The sequence below is a fragment of the Desmodus rotundus genome, chromosome 11, assembly GCF_022682495.2.
Source record: "Desmodus rotundus isolate HL8 chromosome 11, HLdesRot8A.1, whole genome shotgun sequence".
Classification (NCBI taxonomy): Eukaryota; Metazoa; Chordata; class Mammalia; order Chiroptera; family Phyllostomidae; genus Desmodus; species Desmodus rotundus.
In genome coordinates, this window is record NC_071397.1 from 9,512,412 (window position 1) to 9,531,565 (window position 19,154).

The following is a 19,154-nucleotide window of genomic DNA, read 5'->3' on the forward strand; positions in this document are numbered from 1 at the left end:
ATGCCTGGGTGGCGGGCCAGGTCCCCCGTAGGGGGTGGGCAAAAGGCAACTGATCAGTGTTTCTCTCCCTCTCTTCCTCCCTTCCCCTCTCTCTGTAAATAAATAAATGTGTGTGTGTGTATGTATATACTGAAAATAAGATAACTAGCTATGGAGGATTAGATTATCCTCCTATGGATAATAATATGACTTTTTTTAAAGGCCAGGGAAGTTTTTTGCTTTTTATTAAAAATATCGAAGATAGGGAAGAGTTATGCAGTAAATGTTCGTATATCTATCGCCTAGATTCAGTAGTGCGTGTTTTGCTGCACCTGCTTTTACATTTGCGCACTTTTGAACCACTTGTTTCAGGCATCATAATGTTTCGCCTGCAAAGAGAAACTTTTTCGGAACAAGCGGTTGGTCTGACAGTGACCTGCAGGGTGGCAACTGTGAATCATTTTGCTTAGGGTTGTCTTTGTTTTAATGTTACTCATGGTGGTTCTTTATCAGCGTTTTGTAATCAGTTACAGTCAGTATTCCTTTTATTGCTCAATCTGCCAGTTTTGGTCAGTGGGAGTCTGTTCAATTGGCTTCTTTGCCCTTTTGACAAAACCTGTTACTGTTTGAGCACCACGTTGCTTCCAGGCACCAATGACGAGTGTCCCGGGCTCACCTTGCACGTCCCCTGCCCCAGACCGGCATCAGCCTTTTGCTGAGGCGGTAAACCTGCACCCGCCTGGTTTACAGGACGATGCTCCAACCAGCTGAGCCACAGTGGTCAGGGCTCCTCGAACATTTTAAACAGTTGAAACACAGTAGCTGTTAAAGTCATATCCCTAATCTTTAGCCATAGAATTTTAGATTTGGGAAAACATTAAAACATCACAGTTTGTTTCAATCTCTTCTCTTAGGAAAGAGGAATATTTTGCTAGAATGGTAACACTAAACTCAAGGAAATCCGTAATTGGACATTGCTTACTATAAAACTAAATTAACTCATGTTGAATTAAATGGACTTGACTTTTCCTCGAATAAGAAGTAATTCATAAGGAATTTTTTAAATTTAGGTCGTATTAAACGAAAGGTCAAAGCAATTAGGTATATTTAAACACAAATGCACCCCTCTAATTCTAATGCATTTTCTCAGACTTACAAAATCTCAGGTAGACTTTAGCTGGACTTTTATTTAATTTTGCTAGACTGTTAAAATAATCATTTGGTAGAAGATGCCAGTTTTGAAAGATTAAAGCATTCTAATTGTCAACTTGTTTGTGAAGTACGGATATGTCATGTTCTCAAGAAGAACTGAAAATCTCCGGTAACTACAGCTGTAACAAATGATGGGCAGATGATGTTATAAGCAACTTTACCATCTTGTGTGTAGTAATAAGCACTGAGGTGTTAGCTGTTATTATCGTGCCTTTTATTCTTTCTGCCCTAGAACCTGGTGAAGCCCCGAACAACTCTCCTTCCATACTAGCAATGCTGGAAACATTGCAGAGCGCCCCCTACCTAGAAGTCCACAAAGATATGATTAGATGGGTATTAAAGGTAAGATTTCTTCAGTCACCCTTGCTTTTTGTGAGAAACCTGAAATATTTATCTTTAAATTTTCATAATGTTTCATAGCTTTGCAATAACTCGTGCTTTTTCCATAGACTTTTAACACTATTAAGAAAATGAGGGAGAGTTCATCCACCGGTCCTGTGGCAGAGACGGAAGAAACCATAACAGAAGAGGTATAGTAAAAGAAGTAAAGTGTGGCAACACCAAAGAATCGTAGCAGGTTGACTATTTAAAATTAGCTGCAGCTGTGGCTGGTATAGCTCAGTGGATTGAGCACGGGCCTGGGAACCAAAAGGTCACCCCGTTCAATTCCCAGTCGAGGCACAGCCTCAGTTGTGGGCGGGGTCCCAGTGGGGGTACAGAAAGCAGCCACACATTGATGTTTCTCTCCCTCTTTCTCCTGCCCTTCCCCCCTCTCTAAAAGTAGATAAATAAAAAATAAAAATAAAAATGAAATCAAATTAGCTGCAATAAGTTTGATAGTTGAAGTTATTCACAAAAATGTAAATTCCAAGAAATCTTTTATTAGTTGTAGCAATGTATTTTTTTTTTTGGTCTGCTTTTTTTTAACATATTAATCAAGAAACCTTTTCTCTTGTTTTGAAAAGTGAGATTGCAGAATAGTTTTTAATTAGCATTTACAGTAAAGATATTTCTGCTGTAAGGGGGAAATGTGCATTTGGCATTTAGTGGTCTCATTAAACGAAGCGTGATTTCAGAGTTCAAGAGACAAAGACAAAGCAGAGAGGAAGAGAAAGGCGGAGATGGCCAGGCTGCGCAGAGAGAAGGTCATGGCCCAGATGTCTGAGATGCAGCGGCACTTCATTGCCGAGAACAAGGAGCTCTTCCAGCAGACGCCAGGGCTGGAAGCGCCCAGCTCCGCTGCCCTTGATAACAGGTATCAGAAAGGCTTTTCTCTCTTGACTGTTGATTCTCAAGTGGGGAAGAGTTTGGGGTTTTTTTCCTTACAATAAGTACACTTTTAATCCTAAAGAAATTTAGAAGATTGGTGGGTAAATTTTGTGACCTCCAGGTAGAGGAATTAATCATAGAAATACGAGGTTTTTTAGCATATGTTTATGAGGGTAGTTCTGACTGTAGATAATTAATGTGTATACTTAAAATGTTATACAGAAGACCCTTGACATTCATGAAAGAACGAGTACACTGGGCCCTGTCACCTGAGTGTATGGCTTCTGTGTTGTGTATGGGATTGCTGGGAGGGTTAAAGGAGACGGTTGGACATATGAAAGACTTCTGGCAATTTAAGCCATCGAAACCACATGTATTAAATGTGTGCATACCTGGCAACAGCTCTTTTCTGATTGCACAGAAACTTCTTCGGCTCGTTAATGATACTCAGTCACCTTCCATTGCAGCCCTATGGTTTCAGATGTGACGCTTACAGCATTGGGTCCAGCACAGACTCAAGTCCCTAAACAAAGGCAGTTTGTTACCTGTATCTTGTGTCAAGAGGAGCAAGAGGTGAAGGTGGAAAGCAAGGCAATGGTCCTAGCGGCATTTGTTCAGAGGTCAACTGTATTATCAAAAAACAGGAGTAAAGGCATTCACGACCCAGGTAGGTCATGGCTTGACCCTCCCCTCCTTTTAATGATGACTGCCACGTAGCGTGCGGTGGTCACATACGGGAATTTTACTACTCTAATATACTCATAGGCTTGCTGGTATCTTAGGGAGGTAACTTGGGCAGAAATTCCCTGTTTGACAGGTGGTAAATAGCAGGGACTCAAAGGAAAGCTTTTCTGTGTGATACAGAAAATAGGAACATGCTTTGGTACTTAAGTCTCTCCTGTTCCTCAGCACACTTGGAAATTAGTTGATACACTGAAGTAACAATTATTACTTTGTCTCATGGATAGATCCAGGGTATCCTCACTTGAGAACAGTTGTGAGAGTACCGATGTGGGAAGCAGTCCTTGAGCCAGATCCTCACTTAGAGCAGGGATGATATTTCGATAGGGTTCCCCAGAAAGCAAGTTCTTGGGATAGAGATTACCATGTGGGACATTTCTTAGGGAGCGCCTTGGCATCAACCTGTGTGGGATGGAGGAAAAGGAAACAGGTTTGGGAAATGGAAAAGTTAAGCAGTCCCCAAAAGTGTTCAGCTGGTCCCATGGGAGCTCTGTAGTGGGATGGCCCTTCAGAGGTATCCTGAGTTGGGGCAAGGGCGCTGGGTCTTTGTGTCTGGAGACTGATCAGTGACAGGTTGTGGGGGACCTCTGGAAAGAGGTGTGACCTTGAGCAAGGCAGTCGCAGTCATCCCTTAAAGAGGAATGACAGTTGAGTGCCTTCCCGCTGCTGAGGGAGCAAGCCATTCATGCCTGCAGGCACATCCAGGCTGCATAGCATCGTGCCCCCCACTGATGCTTCTGCGTCTCCACTCCCAGGTTGTTTATCTGTGCGTGTGCCTCAGCAATACCAGTAAGCTGCTTGAGGGTAGGAACTGTCTATGGCGTTTCCAAAGCACATACTTTAGCAAGTGACTTGCACATTGTAGAATTGAAAGGAGGTGTGAAAACCCACTGGGAAGATTGCCTTTTCTCTGTACGGAAAGTCTGCATGGTGTGGCTCTCGGGCACCTGGTAGGAAAGATCAGTCTGTTTTCACCCTTCAAAATGGTCACTTGAACTAGGCGATCGATAATTTCATTCCAAGTCGAAGAGTCGCCAAGTGTATTTACTTAGTTACGCCATGAACAAAAAACTCCGGCAGGCTGTGGGCAGATTTTCTTTATGCTGTGACATTTTCACTGTTCTATAAAGCGAATTAAAACCTCAGTTATTCTTCCTAGAATGTTTTGGAATTTCTAAGATTATACTAATTTATACAGAGAACTCAAATATTCCAAGAGAAAGCAGGCACGCACCTTATGGTTGTGTTCATTTTTCATCTCCCTTGAATATAAAAAGTTGGCACCGGAGCAGAAGCTGATTCGCCCTCTTCCCCACCTCTGGCCCGGGGTGCTGTCCTGGATATTTTGCTGCCGCTTTGTCTCTGGTACAGTGATTGTGCTTACCCTCTGTATGGGCGATGTTAGGCAGAAAGTCCTCCAGGGAGCACCCGTCACTGCCAAAACATCTTTTCTGTTGGCGATCACTGTGACCCAGCGGCCCCCAAGGTAGTAAAGGCAGCCCCCTGAAGAATATCCCCGTTACTGAGCTCAGGGCTTTTGCAGGAAATGGGAGTCTCTCAGTGCCCTGAAAGTGTGAAATGTTCAAACGATCAGACATATTTAAATACAGAATTCCAACTTCAGTTAACAATTCCAGGTGGTTTCATTTGCTCAGGGTGATGAAAGTTAGACGGTCCGGCTTTCTAAATAATCCAGGGTCTTGCATAAATTATCGGCTTCTCTGGCTTCTCAAAGGAAAGGAATAAACTAGGATTTCATTTCAAGTTTACCAGCCCTCATCAAGGATTTCACAATTTTAGGTTTTACACTTGTTATGGGGAAATTAAATGCTTGGTTTTTTGTTTGTTCTGTAATACAGAAAAATACGACCCCCTGTTCATGCACCCTGACCTGTCCTGTGGGACACACACTGGTAGCTGTGGACACATTATGCATGCCCATTGTTGGCAAAGGTAACCGATGTTTAACATTAGTCTAGAGAAGCTCACTCAAAGGCTCAAAATTGAATTTTTATGTAAAGGAAACTCCATTCTAGAAAAAGGGAGAAAGAGCTAAAGATGTTAAAGAAAAACTCTGTATCGCTTCCTAATAAATAACAATTAAAATTGATTTGCTTTGTTATATATGTAAAGGGATGGCAGAAAGTTCATAGCATATCAGATATATCTTTTATGTGGGCATCTGTATCAGCCAGCAAAGTGGATGAAGAAAAAGGTTTCACAGTGGAGTAAACCCTGGAAGAGTTACAATGTCTTCCGAAGGTGAACAGCTCTTGATGCTGAAGGTGTTAGTACTGGCTCTGTTACTTCCTGAGGTTGTCATGGCTCCCTGAGCTCAGTTGGGATAGCCTCGGGCTTGTTCTGCTTTGGCACTTTGTGGCCAGCAAACCAATGCTGTTACTCTGCCGTGCTTACTGAGCTGTCATGAGCCCTGGTAAAGCGACCAGGTGGCACTGGGACCAAGCAGTTTGCTGCTTTGGGAGTGCTTCTTGCAAGGCAGTCTTTGACTTTCCTGTTTAAGAACTCTTAGAACCCATTTTGCTAATTAAAGCAACTCAATAATTAAAGTACCAGCATTAAAAATAATTCAGTTCATTTTAAGATTTTCATGTTTAGATTATTTGGTAAAATAAATTATTAAAATGTTGCAGGCTGTCAATGAAAACAGTTACCGTTGTTTTTGATACCTCATGTTTTCTAATTGTAAAGGTATTTTGATTCCGTTCAAGCTAAAGAACAGCGAAGGCAACAGAGATTGCGCTTACATACAAGCTACGATGTAGAAAATGGAGAATTCCTTTGTCCTCTCTGTGAGTGCTTGAGTAACACTGTTATTCCTCTGCTGCTTCCTCCAAGAAATATTTTTAACAAGTAAGTCTGGCTCGTAAAACCTTTATATCAAAGTCGGAGATAACTGCCTTTGAGGACAATGAAATAATAAACTGGGGCAGAGGGCATCACTCTAGGTAGTTGTACATTGTTTTTCACTAACTTTTATTTTTCCTAACATTTTATTTAGTTATTTCTTCTAGCAGGTCTGTACAATATTACTTTGTTTTCTCGAAAGAATAGGCCAAAATTTAACAGTTTCTTGTTTACTCATAAACACAAGAGATGCCCAGTAAATTGATAGGAGAGAGAATGGCATCTCAGACTGACTTCATTGAATGTTTCAACAATTAAATATAATCTTTTACAAATTACTGGCTGATAATAGCTTCAGGAATTGAGCCAAAACAGTAAGAATCTGTTGGTGTATTTAAAATGGAAAACTTTTGTCTTTTTTAATTTTTTTTTATCCTTACCTGAGGACATGGCTCTTAGAGAGGGAGAAAGAGGGAGAGAGAGACATTGATGTGAGAGAGAAACATTGATTGGTTGCCTGCTGTACACACTGTACGGGACTGGTCCCACACCTAGGTATGTGCCCTGACCAGGGATCAAACCTAAAATCTTTCGGTCATGGGACAATGCTCCAACCAACTGAGCCATACCAGCCAGAGCTGTCATTTAATAATTTTTAGGATGCTTCTAGTTACTGGGCATAACTTCTTTTTTTTTTTTTTTAAGATTTTATTTATAGAGAAGGGGAGGGAGGGAGAAAGAGAGGGAGAGAGACATCAATGTGTGGTTGCCTCTCAAGCGCCCCCTACTGGGTACCTGGCCCACAACCCAGGCATGTGCCCTCACTGGGAATCGAACTGGCAACCCTTTGGTTTGCAGGCTGGCACTCAATCCACTGAGCCACACCAGCCAGGACAAGAGGCGTAATTTATTTCAGAATATGAATTTTATATTGTCTACTACTTAATCTGATTTTCATTTCTCAGTTTAGAATTATGGTATCTACCTTACATACACAAGTGCTAATTTAAGTCTTGTAAATATTGAATCATCTATTTCTGTGCTATTTGGATTCAGTTCAAAGCAGGGTCAGTTTTTTCCTCTTTGATTATAGGAGTTTGAACTATGGTGTCTTAACTTACTCTATCACAAAGTCTTTAAATTCCATTAGATTCGAGGATAAGCTCCTGCTTTTCAATCACCAAAGAGTATCATGGTACTTATTTATTTGTATTTAAACCAATTCATTATTGTCAGATCAAGTAGTCACTGCAATCGAAGGAGGAAAAAAACACCTTTGTTGGATTTCACCTCACTTTTGTGGTTTAGGTTTTGTATTTTTTCCCTAAGAGCCAATTATGACGAGGTCAAGAAGAACACAGGCTGTGGAGTCTAACTGGGTCTGAGTGCCACATCTATTCCTTATATGGCCTAGTCAAGTCACATAGCTCTGGACCTCAGTTTACTCATCTGTGAAATGGGAACAACAATATAACCTGTTCCATATGAATATTTTGAGTATTAAATCTAAAACTGGTAAATGCTTTACTAAGTGCTTGTCACATATTAAACACTTCATAAATGTTAGTGGTGATGTGGCAACTGTGATATTTAAGAAATGTTAGCAAATTCTAGTACTGACAAAAGTGAAAATTGTAACAAACAATGTTATTAGCATTATAGTAACAAATAATATATTTTTACTTCCATTGGCAAAAATATGTTTAAAAATACTGTGCCCATGATCGTTTAAGGAGCCCGCTTGTACCTTAAACTAGGCAGCAACAGACTACTAAACTCTCTCTATAACCTTTTCCAGCAGGTTAAATTTTTCAGACCAACCAAATCTGACTCAGTGGATTAGAACTGTATCCCAGCAAATAAAAGCCTTACAGATTCTTAGGAAAGAAGAAAGCATTCCTCGTAAGTTCTGATAATCTGCTTTCCTTTTTCCCTAAAGGCTGAAATAGTTGGAAATTTTAATTCCAGAATGGATTATGTTTCTAAAAGAAATTTCTTACTTTAAAATTGGACTTATTCTGATTTTCTTTGCCTTTTTTTTTTTTTTAAGTTTGGGTGAAGGATTTATTTATTTATCCTTATCATCAGAGCGAGGGGAAGGAAGAGAGAAAGGGAGGGAAGCATCGATCGGTTGCTTCTCATACACATACCAGCTGGGGACCAAACCCGCAATCTAGGCATGCGCCCTGACCAACTGAGTCACACTGGTCACAGCTAAATTTTTTTTTTTTTTTGGTCTTAATGAACTAAATTTGACTTGATTGTACTTCTTTTTTTTTTTTCCATCTCACCCGAAGACATGCTTACTGATTTTGGAGAGAGGGAGGGAGAGAAACATTGATTGGTTGCCTCTCATACCACCACCTCCCCCAACCCCCAACCCAACCAAGGACCCAACTTGCGACCTGGGTGTGTGCCCTGACAGAATCGAACCCGCGCCCTTTCGGTTTACATGACGATATTCCAGCCAACTGAGCCACAGCGGCCAGGGAGACTCTGTTACGTCTTACTCCTTGAAAACCCAGAGGCCCTTGTGAAGTTTATGATAAATACTTCTCGCTTATCCCCCCATTTTATTGAAGAGCTTCTAGGGGTAGGGGAAGGCAACCGACTGTTGCAGAGCTAGCTTTAGTTCCCAGTGGCCTAACTTACTTTATTGTCGGCATTACCAAAGGCTTCCCAAGTTTCACAACACGCACTGCAATTATGACCTCAGGGAAAGCAGTCTGAGCCGAATTTATATCATTGTCGTTTTTATGAAAACAGAATAGCATGCTCTTCACTTTCCTACCTCCCCTAGCTGTGTTCTCGAGGTCGAAGAAGGTGCCTTGATCGGTCAGAGAAATGGTATTTCTCGTGCTCTGAATGCATGTTTTGTGTGTTCTTTATTAACAGAAATTTTTCCTATTGTTTTTCATTTCCTTGACCTATGTTTAAGATGAAATTTATGGTGGGAATCCACAGCAATATTGTGGACTGATGAATAATAATACAAAATACTTGTTTTTGTAGACATTGCTTCTTCAAAGAATTCCAAAAATGTGGATAAATTGCAGCTCCCTGAAGGGTTGAGGCCTGATTTCCATCCTAAGTAAGTATATTTATTCCTTTCAAGTTTGGCCCACCGGAAATGAAAGACTAAGTTAGCAGTTAATAAGAATTTGATTTGTAAGCCAGGGAGCAAAGTATGTTGAGACATTGATCTTGAATTCTGAGGTGTAGGCATTACATGACCATGTTTATTTCAGGTATATTGATGAGAACCTGAGGGCCACATGGCATATTTAGTTGTCACCAGCCTTTTCTGGTCCGTGTGGCTGACTCCCTCTTACACCCTTTTTTCTGGCTTTCCTTGATAACACCTCATCGGGACATCTAAATCCAAACCGCTCGGCTCCCCTGCCAAATCCTGTGCTTTCCTTCTGATCTCCATATTTATGGGCCCCCACCTTCTTAGTAACCCAGGATCAAAACAGAGTATTTTTACCCTCTTTTACCCCACAGTCAATTAATTATAAAAGATAGCATAGATTTTAGAACTAGACTGTTGGGTTTAGTTCCCAGTAGCTCTGCTTACTAGCTGTGCAGCTGCGCGGATTGCGTGACCTCTCTGTGCCTCAGGCTCCTCGTCTGCGACGTGTGATGAGGATAGAGTGACATAATACAGGTAAAGCCACCTGGAAGTTCTTCCTGGCACGTCCTGAGAAACTCAGTAAAAATAGCACTGAAAGGCTTAAATAGGAAAAACGTCAGTCCTCTGCCTCCCACACTCCCCTCCCTGTCCCTAGTGCTGCCATTTTGTTTCTTCTGCTGTTTACTTCTGTGTTCCTAGTGGAACAGTTACTTACGTCTATATTTCTGGTGAAACACTTACTTACTTCTGTATTCCTGGTGAAACACTTAGTCATTTACTTCTATATTCCTAGGGAAAACACTTGGTTAGCTTCTCCCTTGATTTACCATTCCAGAACAGTGGTTTCTGTTGACTGGCCAGCAGTTTATTGTGCAGTTCTTGCCTCTGCCCGAGCCACTGCCCCGTGCCAGTCTCCCAGGAGAGTGCCTTCACAATTTTTGGTTAAATCAGTCAGCAGTTTTTACGTTATAATTGTTTCTACTGATAGAAGTTGCGTGTTATTGTATTTTGCTTTTACAATTTTGTCTTTCCTGTGGTTAATAATTACCTCGTGTTTTTCATGTACTTGGTTTTCTATGTTTGTTACTTCATTTCCCCTGAATGCTGCAGCAGATCTCCGATGCCTAGCAGCAGCTTTTCTAGGTGTTCAGCCCCCCCGTCCCGCAGCCTCTGTAGCCCCACACCAGTAAAGACTGCACGCAGCTGTCCTGCTGAGACTTCCCCTAGCTGCGTTCTTCCCGTTTGGCTGGATCTCCCATCTGCCTTTTTCCTCGTTTCTTCAGATAGTTCAGTGGTTCGCTTCCAGCATAGCAGCAAATGGATGTTAAGAATCGGAAACATTTGATCGATGTGACCACATTGTTTTGGGCTAATCCTGTACGTGTCCCCTTCAGGAACCCGCACTCTGACAGCATAAAAGAAATGCTGACGACATTCGGAACTGCTGTTTACAAGGTGGGACTAAAGGTCCACCCCAATGAAGAGGATCCCCGCGTGCCCCTGATGTGTTGGGGTAGTTGCGCGTACACCATCCAGAGCATAGGTGAGAGATCTGGAGTTGGGTCCCTTTCAGTCTCACGCGTACACCGACACGAGTGACGTGTAGAAGCCTGTATTTAAACACAGGCGTGTTTAAAGTGGGCCGCCGTACGAAGGAACAGTGTGGAGACTCGGACGTGGGAAATGCAGCGCACTGACAAAACGCCAGAGTGACGGTCACTGATTGCCCAGAGAACACGGCGCTCGTTTCGCTAAAGGCTCCAGCTTACTGTCGGCCGAGGCAGGGTGTCTTCATTTTTACTTTTTACACAAAGTTAACTCCTGTGTACTGACGTGAAGGTTTCAAAATCTGACACCATTGTGCTTTCTGCAAAAAAGAGACTTCTTCACTGTTTTTTGAAATTGTGATAAAATGTGTATAACATAAAGTTTATCATCTTAATCATTTTCAATCTGCAGAAAGAATTTTAAGTGATGAAGAGAAACCGCTGTTTGGCCCTCTGCCGTGCAGACTGGTGAGTTGCCGTTACTAATTCACAGAAGGGCACGGTGGAAATTCCGTGGTTCTGCCTTCTTTTCTACCTTAAAAGCCTGAATTGATTACTAAAGCTTAGCTTATTCATTCATAGTAAAACTCACTTTCCGTAATTCTATTAAAGAAGTAATGTTTGTGGTTTAATTTCTTTGTTTTTTTTTGAAATAGATTTTGGGTCTTTTCATTTAGAGCTTTTAGTTAAACACATGCAAAGATGGGGGAAAACTGAAAACAGTGCTTGTCCTTGGATTTTAAGGCCCTAATTGGAAATATAAAACAGAGCGCATCCTTTATTACATTTGACTACCCTTCATAAGCAGCATTTAAATTAAGTACAAAGAAATGTCAAAACAGTACGTTTAATGCCTAAAAAAATGAGGAAGGGGAATACGCAGTCGGAGTGTGCTAATTTTTACTCTACTGCTCATGTCGCTTGGAGGCATATTTACCTGCAATTCAAGCTTATACTCATCAGATCGCCCTTAAGAGTAAAGTCATGTAATTTGATTCATGTAGAACCACCTGGGGAACTTTTAAAACTGCCTAATCTTGGGGAGCATCTGAGCTCCCAAGTGTATGTCATCAGTTTGGCTCAAATAAAATCATAAAAAGTCTCAAAAAAAAAAAAACCCCCAAAAAACACCTAATCTCCACCACAGGTCAGTTAAACCAGTCTCTGGAGATGGTCCTCGGGCATTAATATTTTTTGAAAGCTTCCCAGGAGCCCGGATTGAGAACCACTGATGTGAGAGCCTACCCAAGGAACAGAGCCCACTCTAGGCCCACCTCGGCAGTGTCGGGGTTCTCTTCCAGACCATCACAGTAAAGCGAATACTTCAATAAAGCACGTCACATGAGGTTTTGGTTTCCCAGTGCACATGAAAGCTATGTTTACACTGTATTATAATCTACTAAATGTGCTTTTAGAATTATGTCCAAAAAAAGAGTTTACATGCTTTAATTAAAAAAATACTTACTGCTAAAGAATGGTAACCATCATCTTAGCGTCCAACAAGGCATAATCTTCTTGCGTATTGACTCAGTGTTGTCAGTACTGCCGACCGGGGAGGGGGTGGCTGTTGAAGGCCCGGGTGGCTGTGGCGCTTTCTGAAAGTCTGACAACGTTGAAATTTGCCACATCACTTGACTCTTTTACTTGAACACTTGGATGCATTGTAGGGTTATTAATTGGTCTAATTTCAATATGATTGTGTCTCAAGGGATACAGAGGCCCAAGGAGAAGGAGAGAGACGAGGGAATGTCCGCTCAGCAGAGCAGTCAGAACATGCACGACCTATCAATTGAGTTTGCTCTGTTGCGTGGGCGTGGTTCATAACACCCCAAAACAGTCACAGCGGCAACACCAAAGGTCCCTGATCACAGATCACTGTAACAAATACAATAAGGAAAAAGGTTGAAGTAGTGCAAAAATTACCAAAATGTGGCATAGAGACACAAAGTGAGCAAATGCTGTTGGGTAAAAATAGTGCCAGTGAACTTGCTTGAGGCAAGGTTACCACAGACCTTTAATTTGCTTTTTAAAAAGTCAGCGGAGTGCAGTGGAGCCAGGCATGGTAAAACACGCCGACCTAGAACCGTGAAAGCCCCGGAGAAAGCAGCAGCAGCAAACTCTTGGACATGGCTCTTAGCAGTGTCTTTTTTGGGATATGTCTCCTTGGGGCAAGGGCAACCTGAGAAAAACATAAACTGGAAATACACCACACTAAAAAGTGTTTGCCCAAAGGAGGAAACTACCAACAAAACAAAAAAACAGCCTAGTGAGCTGGAGAAGATACAAATAGTAACATCTGATAAGAGAGTAATATCCAAAATAATACCGTATGAGGAACCCGCACAACTTAGGGGTGAACTTCCACTTTCCTGACCCCCTCTCTGGAGACTTAAAGAGCTGCTCCACTCACTTCCTCCCCTGCGACGCTGGGTGGCATGGCCGACCCTGCCACTTGCTATCTGAAGCGCGTGCCCTCTCCACCTGTTACCCCTTCTGTTACCTCGGCCTGCCCCCACCACCACCCCCCCACCCCCCCGTACACAGGTGTGCTCCCTTATCCTGCTCCTGCTCTTGCCCCAGCATTCTTCCTTCTGTCGGTGACCTTCTTACGGCCAAGCCATTTCAAAGCATATTTTATTTCACCATGCAGTAAAAAATGCTAAAATACTGATAAAAGAACTAACACCTGTCGTTTCTCATTTTATTTCATATTGAGAGAGAAAAATTTACACACAGCAAAACTTACTTAAACAATAGTGTATACCCTGGCTCCAATTTCTTGTTAAAACTAATCCTTCAACTTTTCAACTCCCTGCAATTTTCACTCTTTGGAGCACTTGTTACCAAGTTCACCGAATGATCTCCCCAGTATCCTTGTGGGTGGACCTTTTTTGGTCCTTACTGACATTTCAGTTTACCTAATTGTGTTAACTACTTCCTTCCGAAACTCATTTTCTCTCTTGATTTCTGTGACATTTCTGGTTTCTCCCTACCTTTCTGGCGGCTGCTCAGTTTGCCACCCACCCCCCTCCATCCTATAAATGTTTTAAACCCCCTGAGTTTGGCCGCTGACCCTCAATTGTCTTGATACCTTTCCCTGGTAAGTCCATCTGTGTCTCTGATTTCAGTTATATCCAGTGATTCCCAAACCAGAACTATGATTTATTTTTTTCACCTGGAGCTTCTCAAGGCCCCTCACACTGAGCAATCCAAATCATTTTTTCGCTGCATTGCCTTAGTTAATGTTAATGTCATCGCTGTCCATCCAGGTGACCCAAGTTAGAAACTCGGAAGTCCTGTTGGATTCATCACTTGGTGTGAATGTTCATATCCAGTTGGTCAAGAGTTTGATGAATTTCCATCCTGCACATTTGTCTCATTCCTTCCATTCCCACTTTCCCACTTGTTTGGTTCAGCCCCCTGTCATTTCTTGCCTGTGAATCTCACTCTTTTCTGATACATTATCAGAGGGGTTACTCCTGAAGTCACCCCAATCGTCTCTTAAACTTCTTAGCCTATTTCTCCATTATCACCTGGCAATCCCCACATCCATGATCCAGACTTGCAGAATCATTGCTAATCTCCAAATGCTAGTTTCCATGCCTTTCGTTACTGCTCCAGTACCCTGAGTAGACACCTCCTCTTTAAAGATGCTCTTCAGGCTTTGCCTTCCCTTGGAAACCCCTGAGCCATGTTGAGTGAGTGTGATATCCCTCATCCATGCTCCTGCCTCCCTCAGCTGCCTCCATCTCTCTCTTCTTGCCCTTCCCACCCCCAGGCTGTGAGCTCCTCGGGGGGCTGTCAGTTTTCATTCTCATATACTCAGAACCAGGACTCCTGAGCAGGACCTCAGTATTTGGAACCAAACAACATTACAGAAAAATTTGGAAAATAAAGCAGGAAGCAGGAAGAAAAAACTCATCAACTTACTACTCAGCTCTTTTTTTCATGCACATGTTTATTCTTGATTACAATTGGTTTTACATGTGTTGGAGTATCTCTTTATAGAATAAACATAAAGAAATACTGTGTTACATTCTTGGGAGTCTCTGTTGTTTGCTATCTGTCTGGAAACATCCTTCTTTTCTGTAGGCAACCAGCCGCATGGTGGTAAGGAGGTCACTCCGGCTTATTCAACGCACAGTCAGTATTTCCCAGTCCATCTGTTCCACATTAGAGCTGCGTTGTTAGAGATGTCCTATTCGGTCGCATACATCTGCAGAGATTTCATTGCGCATCCAGCTTTGCTTCAGGTGGCTGTGCTTTGGAACTAGCGTTTCTCAAACAAGAGAGCTTCTTATGCTGCCCTCTTTGCCAATTTTGTCAATCTCTTTGTTTCAGGATGACTGCCTTAGGTCACTAACTAGGTTTGCTGCAGCGCATTGGACAGTGGCGTCACTTCCGGTGGTGCAAGGACACTTCTGTAAACTTTTTGCGTGTGAGTGTTAATGCAAGTACCATATGTTACGGTAATTTTTCATCTGTAATTTTGTCTTTAATCATGCAGCTTCTCTCCATTGTGAGAAAAATATGTTGGTAATACTGTTTCATGCACAAGTTCTGGCTTACAAATTCATATACATCTTGCATAAAGATAAATATAAACTAGGTTATATACATTTTAAATAGTATTTATGTTGGCATATGAAATGCGCTGATATTTGTTTTCTTTACATATTTAGCATTGGTGCCTGATGACAGTTACGGAGACCTTCCGTGCATATTAGATATTGACATGTTTCATTTATTGGTGAGTGTCTTGTAATTTGTGCTCTACATTTTCTTTCTCATACTGTGGAACTTTATCTTAGACTCGGTGAACAGCGTAGAGGCAGACAGGAAGAGTAACATCTACTACTCGTACCACTTCTGAGTGTAACTCTCTCTGAGGAACCGCGAAAAGAAAATGTTAAAGAATCTCGCTGAAGCCCTGGTCGGGTGGCCTGGTTGGTTGGAGCGTCGTCCGCATTTGACAAGGTTGCGGGTTCATTCCCCCGTTGAGGCACCTACAAGAATCAGACAGTGGATGCATAAATAAGGGCAACGACAAATCACTGTTTCTGCCTCTCTCTCCTCCTCTCCCTTCCTTTCTCTCTAAAATCAATTTAAATTTTAAAAAGAAAGAAAAAAAGGAATCTAGTTGAGAGACTTGCCCTGGGTGTCTAACCCTCTCTTATTTTGCTTTGGAGCTGAGATCAGTAATGTTAACCTCTCTGTGCTTTTTACCTACAAAGAAGGAAAAATAACACAAGCAATGTAAGGGCTGCTGCTGACCCAGACAGTGCCTTTGGACAGACACAGCCCTGGCTGCGGTCACACTGCTTAGTAATCAGTATCCCCTTCGTGCGATTTAGGGAAAGTCAGTCTTCTGTGCAGCTGGTATCGGGACACACCGCCGACTGAACCTCAGCCCCACCTCAGATGGGTCCCCTTACTCAGGACATTGAGTGCAGTGTCCCTTGCAGCATCCCCAAGTGCTGTCCTTTTCATCTTTTGGGGCATCAGATTCTGTACCTTTGAGCTGATTGTGTTCCAAACTAACGGGATGATCAATGGAAAGAGCTTAGAGCACTGTGTCCCTAGTAAGTGTTAGCCAGGTGGTTATTCCCGTTGCTCCTGTGAAAACCACTCTCATACAGGCAGCAGGAGGCTCACAGGAGTGCTAATGTTTATTGTATGCCTGAATGCTTCCAGGTCTGTTACTGTTTAGTCCTTATGTCCTTACTACAGACGTATTAAAAACACATACATACTACCTCTAGTTTACCACTAGAAAAACTGAGGCTCAGAGGTATTAACTTGTTTAAAAACCCCATAAGAGACACGGGGGTTCACATCCAGATGTTTGTGGGTCCAAAATCCATGCTTTTCTACTGCTCAACTGTTTTTTTTTTTATTAACAATAAGCTTTGAGGGCAGGCCCCTTGTAGTACAGGCTTGCCTGCTAGGTAAGTGCTCTAGGGACCCATCTGCATGGGTACTAGCTGGCATTGTTGTGAGAGGCTGCATTCGGCTTCAGTGAATTTTTTTGAAGACTTTTTCAACACATTTGCCCATTTCATGGTGGGTGATTTACTAGTGCACCTGCCACACCACACTGAGTTTTTGACCAAAAACAGCATGGCCCCCATGCCCCACCCTCCCTATTCCCCTGCACGTGCCCGCAGCAACTTTTTTTGTTTCCCCGGATGAAAAAAGTCCTCAAAGGGAATCATTATATGGATGTGGAAGAAGGGAAACACAAAACAGCAAAGCACTGAAAGGCATCAAAATGATGAGTTGAAAAACTGTTCTGAGCACTGGAAAAAAGTCTCAATAGGTGTATTGTACCGAATGGAGAGTACTCTGAAGGTGACTGAAGTCTAAACATGTGAGAATACATACACAATATTTATAAGTAGGTTCCGGGGTTTTGGGGTCTCCCCCATGTAGGTGTAGGGAGATCACTGGATAAATGAAGTGACAGTGAATCAGGACTCTCAGCCCTAAAGGAGTCTTATTTAGCCCAGGCTCATGGAATTTCTAAGGTGTGTACCGTTTAAGAACAGATTTCTTAAGGGGAGGGACTGAACTCCAAAGGGATTCATATCAAGAAAATGGAAGCGTGTTCAGGAGTGAAAGGAACGATGAGCTACCTGACTCTCCCTCCATATTTGGTGTCTAGGTGGGCTTGGTGCTCGCTTTCCCTGCATTGCATTGTCAGGATTTTTCCGGGATCAGCCTAGGCACTGGCGACCTCCACATTTTCCACCTGGTTACTATGGCACACATCATACAGATCCTGCTTACCTCGTGTGCAGGTGAGTCCCTTTGTCAGCTTCTTGAAGGAAGTACTTGAGTTGTCTTAGTTTAAAAAAACATATTAAAGGAAGAGGCGCTTGAATGAGAATAATATATAAATTTTAATTAGGCCCTGGCTGGTGTGGCTTAGTGGATTGAGTGTCGTTCTGGGAACCACAGGGTCGCCAGTTCGATTCCCAGTCAGGGCACATGCCTGGGTTGCAGGCCAGGTCCCCAGTAGGGGGCATGCGAGAGGCAACCACACATCGGTGTTTCTCTCCCTCTCTCTCTCCCTCCCTTCCCCTCTCTCTAAAACATAAATAAATAAAATCTTTTTTAAAATATTAATTAGGCTACTTGTGTTTACTCTTTATCCTCATGTGACAAGTTTTGAAACAAGTTCCTTTCTCCTACTAAAATCCCGTGGTAATGTGAGGTTTTGTTGTTGTTATTGTTTTTTAATAAGCTGAGTAATACATGAGTGCCATGGATTGTATAGTTAGCTGATTGAGCTCACAGCATACTGCCCAAATTCCTGAATCAGCACACTGGCTTCTCCCAAAGCCTGTGGGCTCCTCACTGTGATGGAGATGGATTCTCTGCTCACACCTGAGGACTTAAAGTCATGCGTGTGTGTAGGAGTGTTTTCATACTGTATGTGAGTGTACGAGTGTATTTAAGTGCTTACGTGGTGTGATCGCCAGTCTGCTTAACAGACACATACAGAGTGCTGATCCTCCCTTCTCTTTCAGAAGCCAACGGCATGGATCAAGAGACTCCTGCTGGTGAAGAAGAATTAGCAGTGCTCGCTTTGTATAAGACGCTCCGCCAGTGCACAGGAAGGTGGGGTCATAATCTTTACATGACAGGCGGCTCCCCCCAGATCAGTAGGTGAAAGCGTGAAAAAGGCATTTGGTTACATAAGGCAAAGTGCTGTCTGCGGCACGCTTTGAAAAGATGGGAAGGTATCTGCAGCACTCCTGAGCTGCCTTACGCTGTCCTGAATGAAAATCTCAGACTGCAGATCTCTGAGAGGAGAGCAATACTCAGAGCTTTATTTGCTTGGCCGTGGAACCCTTTTTTGCTCAGGATTTGGCACGTGGAGACATGGAATTCACTTTGGAAAGTGGTATTCTTAAACATTCTCTCACTAGGAATAAAAATATGTACATTAAATTGACATAATTTGTTTTTAAGGCAAAACCCAGGATTGGCAGGAATGCAATGAAAGTATTAGAACTTCACGTGCTGTTAATCATTTTGACTTGGTACAGCAGTTTTATTTAGCTTTCTCACAGTATATGTCAAGAACTATATTGTATATTTTTTACTAAGTTATCCCATTTCTGAGATCCACACTAACAAAATAATCCAACGTATAGAAAAACCTATAGGCATAAACAGGTACACTCTAATATTGTATTAGCAAAGAATTTAAAGCAATCTAAATGCTTCTAGAGGAATAATTCAGTATAGGTTATGATCAGTGTGTTTCAGAATATTACAATTTCAATAAAAATTGTGGTTTATGTTCTGAAAAACATGTTAATTTTAAATTTCATGTTAGTTATAAATAAGACAAATTAGTATGAAAATAATTTGCCAGAATAATACTTGCTGACAGAGAT

At 42.2% G+C, this 19,154-nt stretch overlaps 1 protein-coding gene across 5 annotated transcripts in view; it reads left to right on the forward strand.

Moving 5' to 3' along the window:
- UBR2 (ubiquitin protein ligase E3 component n-recognin 2) overlaps window positions 1-19,154 on the forward strand; it is a 95,624-nt gene that overhangs the window by 63,914 nt on the left and 12,556 nt on the right. For 3 of the 5 annotated variants that reach the window (XR_008425592.2, XM_053914194.2, XM_053914193.2), the window contains exons 27-40: window positions 1,424-1,533; window positions 1,641-1,721; window positions 2,268-2,446; window positions 2,928-3,127; window positions 5,061-5,154; window positions 5,911-6,072; window positions 7,865-7,968; window positions 9,079-9,157; window positions 10,594-10,742; window positions 11,159-11,214; window positions 15,088-15,184; window positions 15,429-15,496; window positions 17,411-17,546; window positions 18,279-18,369. Coding sequence is in view for 4 of the 5 variants with exons in the window: in XM_053914194.2 (XP_053770169.1) it covers window positions 1,424-1,533; window positions 1,641-1,721; window positions 2,268-2,446; window positions 2,928-3,127; window positions 5,061-5,154; window positions 5,911-6,072; window positions 7,865-7,968; window positions 9,079-9,157; window positions 10,594-10,742; window positions 11,159-11,214; window positions 15,088-15,184; window positions 15,429-15,496; window positions 17,411-17,546; window positions 18,279-18,369 (1,606 nt within the window). In the remaining variant the exon portion in view is untranslated. The remainder of the gene's footprint in view (window positions 1-1,423; window positions 1,534-1,640; window positions 1,722-2,267; window positions 2,447-2,927; window positions 3,128-5,060; window positions 5,155-5,910; window positions 6,073-7,864; window positions 7,969-9,078; window positions 9,158-10,593; window positions 10,743-11,158; window positions 11,215-15,087; window positions 15,185-15,428; window positions 15,497-17,410; window positions 17,547-18,278; window positions 18,370-19,154) is intronic. The other 2 variants (XM_053914197.2, XM_053914196.2) reach the window with 2 other exon arrangements.